Below are 13582 nucleotides of genomic sequence, written 5' to 3' on the forward strand. Positions count from 1 at the left end.
CTTCTGGGTACTGGGAAAGGGCAGTGTCTGAGCACAGCTCCAATCAAAACATGCTCAGGGCTGCCCTTCAGGAGGGTGTGATGTGGTCTCACCTGGAGGGGAGAGATTGGGCTGAGCTGGGCATTCCTTGGAAAGAGTTGCTGCCTTGAGATACTTCTGCAGTGTCTAAGTTTTGGAAAGCCACAGCAGAGCCTACTCCCGTGGTGACATGACCTGGGAGGAGGGAATCCCCCATCCCAGAGGCATCAGGTCATCCTCCCCTGGGAAAACATTCTCCCCTCACCCCACTGCCCTGCTGGCCTCAGCATCATGAATGGGCCAGGGTTTCATGCTGGCCGGGCTGGAGCTGCCTGGTTCCTGTGGGGAGGGTGGGATGCAGGGCAACTTTGGAGCAGCCAGCAGTCCATCCCAAATGTCTCTCTCAGCCAGGGGGCACAGCAGGGTGACCTCTTGTCCCACCTTGCCCTGCCTGCAGCCACCCCTTGGGGACAGCTGCCAGCCCCAGACACCGTTTGGGTGTTAATTAGATGGAAGAAAATCCCTTAATTGCTCGCTCCCAGTCCCTCTGGGCTGAATCCATGAGCTCTTGTTAAATCCAGCTTCTGTCACCAATCCTGTTCACAACAGGAACCAAAGGCTCCCCAAAGCCCCACATTGTCTTCCCCCACCCTTGTCACGCATGGGACAGCAGGGTTTTGGCAGCACTACATCCTTGCAGGGCCGGCTGCCCATCAAGCACCTCTGAACTGTTATGAATTGTTATTCATGGGACAGAGAAGCTGCTCTGGCTACTCACCAGTCTGAGTCATCACCCCCTGCGAAAATCTATTTTTGCCACCTCTTTGTCTCTTGGTAGAAGTTGTGGTCCCTGCTGAGAGAGAGGTTGGGACCGTGGGAGCAGTGAGCTCTGCCTCGCTGTGGTACCCAACTCTTCCCCATCCCAGCATGGGTGAGTGGGGCCAGCCTGGCCCAGAGGGGCTTACCCTACCCTTCACTGCCACAGTGGTGTCACCCAATATAAACTTTGCCACCACAATCCACAATCCTGTAACCTTTAGCAATAAAATCTGGATGTTCAGGACAGTGTAAAGTCCCCAGCACAGCACCACTTCCCCTGACAAGAAGCTTTGTAGAAGCAAACGGCACTTTCTTCTGCAGGGTTGCAAAGGATATCCCTCCCACCCTGATCTGCACACTGTGAGGTAGGGTGGGCTGGTCCAGCACTCACATGGGTTCCTTTCAAATCCACTCCTGCCAGGGTGGGCATGCTGCAGGCAGGGGGCGAGGCAGCAGTGTGCAAATTCCCTGCTGCTGTTAGCAAGTGGTAGGTTGGAGGCAGGTGGCCTCCCTTCATGTCACAGGGTGCAGGCTTCAGTTTCCTTTGCATCCCACACCAGTGCCCATTTGTCCCAGCACACCAAGCATTCACCCTCCCAGAGCGCTCACTGGCCTTGCCAATGGGGCCAGATGCCTGTTGCTTGGGCTTTCTTCACATCCACATGCTCAGCCTGCTCCATGTCCACCTCCACTTTTCCTCCCCATCATTTTCATCCCTCCCTCTTCTTTAAACTACCCCATCTGTCTTCTCCTCCTCCCCACAGCCTTCTAACACTACAAGTCAGGCAGGTCTCTTGCTGGCTCCAGGGTTTTGTGGGGCTGGGGTACAATGCACTCTGTGGGGAGAAAGGGTGACTGTACCTTGTCAACAACATTCTCCTCTCTGTTCCCAAAGAGCCAAATCTGGAGTCTTTGCAGCTCTGGCTCCCTTGCTATCCACTCAAAAATGCCCTGGGGGGAAAGAAGATGCAATCTTTACCGTTGTTTCATAGCCAGCACTGGAGCTGTTCTAAAAACACATGCTCCTGCTTCCCTGCCGGCTAGGAAGGATTTCTTGCCATTACTGAGTAGAGCTTGAAATTGATTTTGTTCTCTTTCCCTCTTCTGCTCCTCTTTTCACGGCAGGGCTGTGTCGCCAATGCCCCAGTGTGCCCGGGGAACAGGAAAGGGCATGGCACAGCTTCTGTTGGAGCAAGGAGAAAGTGTTTGTCTGAAGCATCTCGTTTAGGAGCAGCTCAGAATAGAGCGATGGTGGGGGAAAATTAAATGCATTTCCCACATGGATAACATGGGCATGAGGGGCAGAGGGTGAGGCATCCCATGGCAGTGCTCTGCAACACTCCTGTCTGAGGTGGGAGAGCAAGACAGCTAAGAAGTTTGCTAGTTTAATTTTTAGGGGAAAGGCAAGGAGGAAAAGGCCCGAAAGACCCTCGCAGGGAATGACTGATTACGAGGCTCTCACCCTCGGGGTGTCAAGGGGCCCTTTACTTCCAGCCCAGGCATCTCGCAGGGGAAAAATCTTCCCTCGGGCTGTGCCGGAGCAGCATCCTCTCGCCCGCGGCTCCCGTCGGGCTGCCTTCAGCGAGCCGAGTCAGGGCTGGCCCCGTCCCCGGGTGCCTCCGGGGTGCCCCCCCTCCCCTTCCCGTCCCCTCGCCCGTTCTCCTCCTCCCAGCGCCCGGAGGTTCGCGCTTGCAGCCCGGGGAGGGTGCTCAGCGGGAAGGGGGGTCACCGAGCGGGGCACGGCCGAGGGCGGCGGCGGGGGCGGTGCGGTGCGGTGCGGGCGGCGCCGCCCGCCACATATAAGCGAGGCGCGGCGCGGCGGGGCTCCGGTGCTGCTGCCGGTACCGTCCTTCCCCGCCGGCTCCCTCCGGGCTACCCGTCCGTCCCTCCGACCGTCCGTCCCCCTCTCCATCCCCTCCCTTTTCGTTTTCTCGCCGTCCGCGGGCTCGGGCCCCCCACGCCGCTGCCACCCTGAAGTTTCTGGCGGTGCTGCTGGCGGCGGGCATGCTGGCTTTCCTGGGGGCCATCATTTGCATCATCGCCAGCGTCCACCCGGCCGGCACCGCCGCGCCCGCCGCCGCCGCCGCCGACAATGACTCGGCCGCCGCCGCCCTCCTGCCCGCCGCCGACAAGGGGCTGGGAGCGCTGCACGGCCCCGCCGAGGCTCTGGCCAGCGCCGGGCCGCGCCTGCCGGGGGGGCCGCCGCTCTTCAGCCGCTTCGTCTGCACCCCGCTGAGCACCGAGTGCCCGGCCACCGGCACCGGCACCGCCGCCGGCAGCACCGCCGGCCCCGAGGAGCTGCTGGCGCTGCGGAGCGCGGCGGCCCAGCTGCGCCGCACGGCGCTGGAGCAGAAGGAGCGGATCCGCATGGACCAGGAGACCATCAGGGAGCTCACCGGCAAGCTCAGCCGATGTGAGGGCGGCCTGCGGAGCTCCCCTGCCGCCGCGCCGCCCGCCGCCGCCGGGCTCCGCGCCGCCCCGCGCCCCGGCACCATGGGCCACCCGCCCGACGAGCCGCCCGCCGTGCGGGAGCTGGAGGAGGCTGTCCGCACCCTCCAGGACCGAATCGACCGGATAGAGGTGAGAGGGATGCTCCCGGGGAAAGATGCTCCCGGGGGTCTGGGAGGGATGCTTCTAGGGAAAGATGTTCCCAGGGGTCTGGGAGGGATGCTCCCGGGGGATGATGCTCCCTGGGATAGATGCTCCCACACGTGCCATTCCCCAGGCTTGCAGCCACATGCACCCCAAACTAGCTCGTCCTCCCCATGCGGCTTCAGGAAGGTTGTCCTTGCCTTGCTCTCTCCTGAGATCTCTGCCCAGGGGCAAAGGACTCAGCTTCAGCTCCCCCATCTCCTCCCTCCATGCAGGGTAGTCCCAAAGCACCAGGGCTGCCCCGCTTTCCCCCAGTCTGCACCCAGCTAGGGTACCTTGCTTGCCCCATGGCACCTGCCAGGGACTGCTCCAGAGCAAGTTGGCAGCTCAGGGACAAATCCTGTCCTTTAGCAAAAAGGTAAATCCCATCTGATGCCATCGTGGTTATGAATGGGACTCCTCACAAAGTAAAGTGCAGTGCCACCCTCTGTGAGCCTGGCACCCCTTCCCCACATGGTCCACAGGAGCTGGAGAGGGAAGGGCACAGTTGGAGTCATTTGCTGTGCCTATTCCTGTGGCATTGGGCTGGTGACATTTAGGATGCAGACTCCTGGTCCCCACGCTCTAGGAGCTGTGCAGCGTGTGCCTGGCAGGCTCAGCCCTGGCCCAGCCACAAGCCAGTGGCACCAAAGGCTCTATGGTGATGTCTGTCATGGGGCACATCACGGAATGCATGTGAGTGTTGATTTATTTGGGCTGATATGGGCTCAGCAGTCCCACGGACCTTGGCAGACCTTTGCAGGATATGGCTGTGGCAATGGTCTTGGCATGTGAGAGCTGCAAGAGGAGAGTTGTCTGTTTTCCCTGTGGAGTTTCCTCCAGGTAGGGGTTGTTCCCTGAGGTCTGTCAGGTGTCAGAGCCACCTGCAAGGAGCCTCCTGCAAGTCCTCAACCTTCTCATCTTCCTGTTCAGTTTCCTGTTGCCCTCTCCACTCCTCCCTGGAGTGTGGAGCTAGGAGGGGGGTCATGCAGCACCCTATGGGGTCCCTCTCCTCAGTTTTGCCCTTCTGCCCCCCTCACTACAGCCGTGTGGGCACAGCAGCAGGCAACAAAGAGGAAATTCAGAGCCACTAAGGTCACAGGCTGAGAAATGAGACTGGGAGAGAGGGTTATTGGAATGGACGGAGATATGCACAGGAATAGAAAGACAGAGAAAGGCAAATGAATAGAAAGAGAAAGGTGAATAAACACATGCACACAAGAAGGAAAAGAGCTGGAAGATGAGAGGAAGCACCTGTGAGACGCCAGGGTAATGCACACACAGACACAAGAAGAAACATAGAGGCACACCAGGTGCATGCAGAGAGAGTGGGACATGCAGCCTGACATTGCCCAGAGCCAAATGCAGCCAAAGGGAGGGACAGACTGCCCCCCAGAAAAACCCTGCAGCCCCAAACAAATGATTTTCCATCAGTGGAATAACACAGCAGGTGCGCTCACCCAGAAACAAAGTGAGGAAATAAGTCCCTGCACACATATGGGGTGTGTTCATGAGGACCAGGCGATGCACGGTGGGACAGTGCCCAGCACATCAGTTTGGATCCTGGGGAGCATCAGGCCACAGAGCCATGCTCTTCCCCCTTCTCCATGGGGCAGCATCACCCATGAGCTGCCCTGGCCCCTCTCCTGGGGTTTCTGATGATGGTGGGAGGTTTGGGGTGGAGGAGGAGGGTGAAGCTCACAAGAATTGAAGCAGCCTCTCACACGCATCCAGGGAGCCTGAAGTGATGCTAGGATGAGGCTCATGCACACACTGAGGGGGAAGCCAAGTGGCACATGGCCAAAAATGTTCGGTTTTGTGTTGCCAAGGGCCTGAGGGTCCCAAGTATACTCTGCCGGGCAGACAGAGACAGCATCCTGAGATTCAGTGAGTCCTGCCAGGTGAGGATATAGGGCAGGGTGTTGCAGGTTAGCTGGACTTTGTCTGTCCTGCTCCTGCCCAGTAACCACACCTCTGTGCACCACACCTCTGTGATGGCCACAGCCCAGCCAGCTGAGCCTCCTGGTCACACCTCGGCCATTCAGTGATGGTTGCCTGTGGCCTCCCTCTCCAAATTGCCTCTCACCCCATGCCAGGAGCAGACATCTAAAACTTCGTGTGGGGTACCTCACTCTTCTGTCCTGCATGGCTCCAGCTATCATCTCTGGGAGCCTTCCTGGGGTACCCCATGATATGGGAGGCACTATCAGCCTCCACAGCTATCCTGGATGGTGGCAATGATCATCCCAAAAGGTTGATCCCTGGATGGGGACAGTCCCAGGGTGGCCCTCATGTGCTGAAGACTCTGCAAAACCCATTGGGAAGGAGAGGAAATGCTGCCAAGTCTGTGGTGGCTTAGTCTCGGAAGAGAGATGACACAAAATGCCATCAGCTGCTCTGGGAAGGCTGCATCCCAGGGAGTCTCCAGGCAGGTTTGCCAGCAGGGATTACTGCTGGATGCTTCAGAGCTGGGACTGAGAGGAGGAGGCTGGAAGATCACTGATCTAATCTGGGCACTTTCAGCCCTGTCTGTAAGGCATAACAAGATTTATTCATGCACTGAAAAACCTATTAAGGCATTTGTTTCTTAGTTTTGTCAGCATGGCAGAAGGATTTCCCAGGGGACGATGCAGGGAGGGTCCCCAAGGTCTTGCTCTTTGTCCCCTGCCATTTCCGTGGGGCTGAGCTAGCATCAGCACAGCAGTCACACATCTTCCCTAACACCACCCGAGGCACTGATCGTCCTTTCCTCACGCACAGCAGCCTAGATAGGCTTTTTTATCCTGGTTTTGAGGGTCTCCCCCCTTTCTCTCAGTACATGCTCATGTCTGTACACTCAGGTGCATCTTGGAACACAGAGCCGAGGGACCCAGGTGCTCCTTTTCCACACTAGTAGTTATTGCTGCAAATGGAAAAGGAGCAGAGAGACAATTGCCTGGGCTGTGCCGAGATGCAGATGCCCTCCTTCTCCCCATGATCCCTTGCAGGAGAGCAGAGCGGGAGAGGGAACAGCCTGATGGGCTCCATGGGGGATCTGCTAGAATTGCAACAGCCTGTTTGCTCCTCAGCTGGTACGTGGCTTTGCCATTGGGGCTGGTGACCTGGCTGCTGGCAGGAAACCCTTGGGTAAGGGAATGGGAATGTCAGTGACCTAGCTGCTTCCCCGCTGTCTTCATCTCCAGCAGTGCAGGGATGTAAATACCCAAATTGTGAAAGTCCCAGGCTCCCCCAAGCGTGGTTTTAGTGGGACAGGATCAATGGTGAGCTCTTCCCTTGTGAGGAAGAGGGAAAGGCTGATGCATCCCTGTTTGTCTTCTCCTCCATGCAGTCCCTGTTGGAGTTTAATGATCCCCAAGGTCCTGCCTGGGTCCAAAGAGGTGGCAGGGTCCAAAAAATGCCAGTGCAGCAGGTGTGCCATCCTGCAGCAGGTGTGCCATCCTGCAGCAATGAGCATCCCAGGGTGGCAGCCACTGAGGAGTTTTGTGCAGGCTGGAAGGATTCACGGGTCCAAGGAACGGAATGGGTCTGCTGTGTGTGCACAGCCAGCTGAACATCGTGATCCCTGTGATGTGCCAGGGCTCCATCCTGTAAGCACCATCCTGTGCTCCTGCCTGCCCTGTCCCGGCAGCCAAGGTGGGCACTGGTGTGCTGGCAGCTGAGGGGCAGCAGCAACACCCAGATTTGTTGGTGCATTAGTAAATGAGGCTCTGATCTCCTTATGTAAATCAAAGTACATTTGCTGACTGAGGGCTCCAGCCCCAGCGAGCACACGCCGGCGTGGCTGCCGCAGCCCCCTGCCCCCACCTCCCCCTCCCCACCCCTCTGCCAGCCGCTGACATTCAACGTGATTAATATTATCTGGCATCTTTCAGTCTTTTTCGCCGGTTCTGGTGGCCAAAAAGCGTGGAACGAGCCTCCCCCACACCCGCTGCCCACTCCCCTGCTGCCTGTGCGGCAGCAGATGGGAAGCCGGGTGCCTGTGGAACAGGCAGGGAGAAGGAGCTTCCCCCCCTCTCCCCTCCCCAAAGGTCACCGGTAAATAACAGCTGCACATCAACCATTAATAATTTTGCAAATAATTTGCTTTGTGAGAAAGATGCTTGAGCAGCAGCTCGGAGATGAGGATCGTGGCGCGGAGATGCAGCCCAGCCTGGCATCGGGTGATCATCCAGAACTACTCCATGAGGTAGAATGGGGAGTCCGGTCTCCTGTCCAGCTATCATCTGGCTGTGGGGATATGGATGGTGTTTGCTGGGATGGCTCTGAAACTCTGCCAGAGGAGGGTACTGGCTACAATCCCTTTCCAGAAGGAACATGGGGTCAGCAGTGGTTCAGTCGGCCACGTGGCTCCAGCTGTCGGTGCCCTGGCTGCCAAGTTGGGCCAGCAAGAGCTGGAGAGAGGGCTGGATGGGGAAAAACTCAGGAAGGGGGAAGAAATTGAATGGGAGAGACAGAGTGTGCATGGAGGGAAGCGTGAGGAAGAGATGCTCCGAAGCCAGAGAAATGGAAAAGCCATAGGGAGAAAAGTTACAGACGGGAGAAAATAACAGCAGGGAGAAAATCAGGAGGAAGAGGGAGGTAAAAAAAAGCACTCAGTCACTACTGAATAATGTAGGGCAGGCTATCGGGGGCTAGTGAGAGTGACAAAAGCTCCCAGCCTTTTCCTTTTTCGTCATTAACAGATGGAGCCGTGCACGAAAGCAGGGATGTAGGCTCCAAACCCGCAGCTCGAGCAATCAAAGCGTGCGGCAGACAGGAGCGTGCCAGCCTCCGCCGTAGCCAGGCGGCCTGAAAGGATGAGAAAAGCTCTGGGAGCCCACGGGATGTGGCCATAGAGGCAAAGGCAACCCCATCCCACCTGTGCTGCTCCCTGCCAACGCAGCCAGCTCAGCTTGGGTACAAATGCAGGCAGCCCCAGGTGGGAATTATCTCTGCCAGAAGGATGAGAATTAACCTTTGCACTTACCTTCCCTCCTGCCATCCCTACCCTGCCTTTCATCCAGCACATCCCCAAGACCCCTTCAAAAAAAAAAAAAAAAGGCAAGAGAGTTAAAGCCCCTTTCCTACTGACTAATCCCTCCATTTTGCAAAGATTAAAGGTGGGATGCTCTTCGCAGGGCACTTTTCCCTCTCCAGAGAGGTTTTGCTCACTGCAAGAGCATCCTTAGTGCTGCCAGAGCAAGCCGGCAGTGAGAGCTGGCAATTGGTCAGGGCTGGCAGATGTCCCCTGCACAGCCCCTCTTTTCTTGCTGGGTTTTGCTTTTCTGTGTTGGTTTTCCTCATAGAACCTGTGGGTCTGCCCTGGCAGACACTGCTGGCAGCTCTTGCAGACCTCAGGGCATCACAACTTCCTTTTTATTTGTAGCCTGAGCATGTTGCTGCCCAGAGAGGGTACATTTGTGCTCACACCAACACCATCTTCTTGCTTTTCCTCTCCCTGCTGTTCCCATCCGCCAAGGTTGCATCCTGCCCAGCCAAACCTGATTTTCTTCCAGCCTTCCCCTCCCCTCCCCTCAGTTGTTCACGATGGATAGCAAAGATTAGGGGTGATATGGACAGGCATCCCTCCTCTTCAGCTTTGTGTGCATGATTATCAGGTCCTGTCCAGCCCGGAGAAGCGGGATGTGAGAAAGAAGAAAAAGCAGGAAGCCACAACGACAGATGAGCGTGCTGACCTTCTCCAGACAGCTCTGAGGCTGGAGGGAGGCTGCTCAGATCAACAGGGATGGCATCCCCTATATCCTGCCAGCACAAGCCATGTGAATGTCCAGGGCTGAAGCAGCCATGCTGATCCTTCAGTGCCAAAGGAGCCAAGGGTCTCCATGGCTGCTTCAACACCTTTGGGAAGGTCTGGCAACATAGAGAAGGTGTCACCATCTTTCAGAGACACTAATGTGTTAAGAACATGGGGAAAGGAGAGGGCTCCTATTAACAGAGAGACTCCAGGAGCATGGCAGAGGGTCACCTCCCTTCCAGACTGGTTTTCTTCCAGCTGGCATGGGGTCTCCCAGTAAGGTGGGATCTGGGGTCATTGCAGACTGCAGTAGCAGCTGGGAGCATCTTCACCAGCTGCCGCGTTGGATTTGCCGCGGGAAGAGTTTTGGTCTGAGTGTTAGCCCTGATGGGACAAGACAGGCTCCATGTCCCCAGGTGATGGCTCATGCCTTGAGGACCAGAGCCACGACAGCCTGGCACCAGTCCCACTTCTCCATGGCATCCTGCTGGCCTGGGAGAGGTTGGCTTATGGAGAGCTACCTGGCACACGTGCACACACCCCCACACGCTGGCTGAGCTGGGCTAAGAGGATTACAGCCCCATTAAGGGATGTTAACATGCTGGCTATAGGTAAGCAGCCTCACGAGCAGCAGGAGTGGCCGGGAGCTCCAAGGTCCTTCCCACATCATTTCCTCATCCTGGGAGGCTGCCTGCAGGAGCAGAGCCAAGGGATGACCCAAACATCCCATCCTTGCTCTGTCTCTGAAGCAGCAGAAAGTGTTTAAGAGCAGCCAAGCTTCGTTTTGCAGTAATGAGCTCAATGGGAAGTCTGCGAGGGGAGGTACAAAGTCAGCTGGAGGCTCTTGGAGAAGACCCCAGTGCGGATATGGGACTGTCATCCCAGCACTACCTGTAGTGCTGCAGGCTGAGCATGCCCTTATTTAAACCTCTTACAGTGACACTGTGCTGAATTTTCTCTTTTGTCCCTCCTATTCCCTCCATCGTGGCTGCCACCAAATGCAGCAGGAGCTGCCAGCCCGCACCAACGGCTCAGCACCCACTGCCCCAGCACTTGCCCGTGATGCCCTCCACACCAAGATGGAGCAGCTGGAGGAGCAGCTCCTTTCCAAGATCCTGACCCTGCAGAAGGAGCGCCAAGCTGCCAACACTGACCGCAGCCAGCAGCAGCACCACATCGAGAAGGAGCTGAACTCCCTCCAGAACCGGGTGACGGAGCTGGAGCATGGTGAGTCCAGCCCCACAGGGATGGAGGTGGGGCAGGGGAGTTCCTACCCCGAGGAACCCCCAGGAGAGTCCCACGTCACCCTCATCCCAATTGCAGGTGCTGACCTTCCTCTCTCCTCCCCATCCTTAATACATAGGACCACTGGGCTACAGCCCTCCTGATGCCTTCAAGGTGACCATCCCTGTGCAGAACAACTACATGTATGCCCGCATGAAGAAGAGCTTGCCGGAGCTCTACGCCTTCACCATCTGCATGTGGCTGAAGTCCAAGGCCCAGGCAGGGCTCGGTACCCCTTTCTCCTACTCTGTGCCGAGCCAAGCAAACGAGATCGTGCTGTTGGAGTGGGGCACCAACCCCCTGGAGCTGCTCATCAATGACAAGGTCAGCCCACTTGCAGGAGGGGCAGGAGAGAAGCCCCTGCCTTCATCTTCCCTGCTTCAGTCCCTCTAGGAAATTATATTCTGGGGGCACTGGTGTGGGGGAGCTGGGAGGAAGGGGTCCTACGTTTCTGGTGGGAGGCAGGAGGATGGGGAGGGTGGCTCACTGGGGTGAGTTTTGAGAGGGAGAAGCAGCACATTTGGATGTCCATAGATGTTGGGATGCCACCACCATGGGGGTGCACTGCATGCCCTGTGAGAGGCTGGGGAGACCCTGGGGTCCCACAGTAGTCCTATCAAGCACCAGGATTTTGTTCTTCTCTCAAAGGTTGCCCAGCTGCCACTGAGCCTGAAGGACAAGGCGTGGCACCACATCTGTGTGGCATGGACCACCCGCGATGGCAAGTGGTCGGCATACCAGGATGGTGAACAACGGGCTGCTGGTGAGAACCTGGCCTCCTGGCACTCCATCAAGCCCCAGGGCGTCCTCATCCTGGGGCAGGAGCAGGTAAGTACTGGCTCAACACCGAGAGCTGCCAGTTAGCATTGCTCTAGTGGGAGCTGGCCGGGGGGAAAAGCCCCCAGATGGGGTGAGAGCAGGGGGCAGCATGGGCAGGAGCACTCGGCAGGGCAGTTGGCTCTCCTGCCTGTTTATCTGACCTCCAGGCTGCCCACATGGGCTCATTGTCTTCTCTTCCCTCTCCCTATCCCTTTGGCTCCCTTGCCTTGTCTTCTTGAATCTCTTCCATGCATCCATCCCCTCCCCTCCTTGCTGTCAAGCACCCTGCTCTGCTTCTCCCCAAACTTTTCCCTCTCCCCCCTGCTCCGTTTGCCCCCTGGATGCATGTTCCTCCTCTTCTCCTTGTCCCTGTCCAATCACTTCTCCTGCTCTTTCCCAGGACACCCTGGGGGGCCGCTTTGATGCCACACAGGCCTTCGTGGGAGAGCTGGCACAGTTTGGCGTGTGGGACCACATGCTGGCGCCAGCAGAGATCCTGGGCTTGGCCAACTGCACCTCCCACCTCCAAGGAAATGTGATTCAGTGGGATGACCAGGCTGTGGAGGTCTTTGGAGGTGCCAGCAAGGCGGGCTTTGCCGCCTGCGAGGAAGGCAGGAAGGCATGAGTGGCCCCCAGCCCTCTCCCCAGTGCCAAGGAGCCCGGTGGCAGCCCCAAAGCAGGGAGCCCCTTTCTCCCCTCCCAGACCAGTAAGCCTTGCTGGGGCCATGCTTGAGCCCCCCATGCTGGTGTCCCAGGAGGGAGAGGGGCCCCTGGAAGCCTCCATGTTGTCCCTGTGCTGGTGGTGTGGCTTGTCCTCCTTCCTGGCAGGCCGGCTCCTGATGCTCATCTTGCCCCACTTCTGTTTTGGGTGGACCTTGCTGTATCTGCAGGTGTCCTTGGTACAGTGAGGGTCCTCACCTTGTCAGCCCCAACACGGAGTGGGAAGGAGAACTCCATCTACTGTGAGTGCAGTCCAGCCTCAGTGGGATGCCAGGGTGCAGGCATCACCTGAACAAATCCCCTTTATTTATTTCTAGCAACCCCACTGTCTGGTTTTATGAGCCTGCATTCCAGGATCTCACCTCCAGCCCCACCCCTTCTCCTGCTGCCCTGGTTTTTCAAGTGTGGCCCCAGGGAAGCTGAGGGAGAATGGTGGAGTCAGTGAGGCAGCTCTTACACCCCCTGTACCCCTGCCACTGCCTTTCCTGCCTGTGCAGGGCTGCCTGAGGGGAGCCAGGCTTTTGAGGCAGAGGGAAGAGAGCACTCCCCACCACCTCCCAGTTGGCAGATCGGTCAGCCACCAAGGGAATGGGGGGAAAGGGGCAAAGCATCTCCCCCAGCGCTGGCCGAGGGGGAAAGAGTGCAGCACTGCCATCGAAGGGAGCAAAAGCAAAAAAAAAAAAAAAAGAGAGATGGAGGATGGTGGTGGTCTGAGGAGCCCTGCTATCCATCCCCCAGTCTTTTGGTACTGGATTGGGCTACTGCCCTTGGCTCCACCCAGGTCCCCTTCTTCAGCTGCTCCTTGCCAGGATCAGGGCTGCCACTGGCCTTGGGACTGGGAGGGTGAAGGGGCGGGCTGGTGTTTTCCCTGTGGAGTGCCTGAGAATACACTGTTTCCACATTGTGTGGTCACCAACATCTCGATGTGTGAGTGTGTGTACGTGCACATGTGTGTATGTCTGGGGTGGTGGGAGGGTTATTTGGGGCTCTCATGGTTGCACAATGCAGTGTTTAGCTTCCAGTGTTCCCCCCTACCCCGAGTCCCACTCTGGGCGACAGCTGCCCCCACCCCTGGGGGAGGCAAAGCCGGCAGGAGGGACAGCCCTGCCACCCCGCATCTCCCCGCCCAGGGTCTCTGCCAGTGCTGGGGGGACAGGGCGGGGATGGGGACAGCCCTTGTGCCAAGTGGGAGCACTGTGACCGCGCACCCTGACGAGCTGCCCCCTCTCCCTCGCTCGCTCGCGCTTTCTCTAATGCACGTTCGTGAAAGGGCCCCTGACGCGCACCCGTGGTGGGACGTTTCTTTTGTAAAGCTGATTGTGAACAATAAACGTGATGTTTCCTGTTCGAGCCTCCCGTGGAGCACAAGGTTGCTGGGGGGACGGAGGGCACTGGCCAGCCCAAGCTGAGGTGACCTTGCCCTGGCTGCTTAGGGTTGCATCACTGAAGGGAGTTGGCCGGACCCATCGCTGGCATTGCAGGAATATCACCGCAAGGGTTCGGTATTGTTGCCCCAGAGGGGCAGGGGGGTGGTGTCACAGTTTGATCTACCCCAGT

The 13582-nt window shown here is 57.8% G+C and overlaps 1 protein-coding gene across 1 annotated transcript; it reads left to right on the forward strand.

The window, feature by feature from the left end:
- The first annotated feature begins 2589 nt into the window (after window positions 1-2589).
- Window positions 2590-13375, forward strand: NPTXR (neuronal pentraxin receptor). Its single transcript, XM_085048739.1, has 5 exons — window positions 2590-3417; window positions 10207-10429; window positions 10566-10810; window positions 11135-11314; window positions 11706-13375. Exons 1-5 carry the CDS (start codon window positions 2842-2844, stop codon window positions 11928-11930), a joined length of 1449 nt encoding a protein of 482 aa, XP_084904865.1. The 5' UTR covers window positions 2590-2841; the 3' UTR covers window positions 11931-13375.
- The last annotated feature ends 207 nt before the right edge of the window (window positions 13376-13582 follow it).

Source organism: Lichenostomus cassidix, chromosome 1Aa (assembly GCF_008360975.1).
Source record: "Lichenostomus cassidix isolate B80296 chromosome 1Aa, HeHo_3.0, whole genome shotgun sequence".
NCBI classification, from domain to species: Eukaryota; Metazoa; Chordata; class Aves; order Passeriformes; family Meliphagidae; genus Lichenostomus; species Lichenostomus cassidix.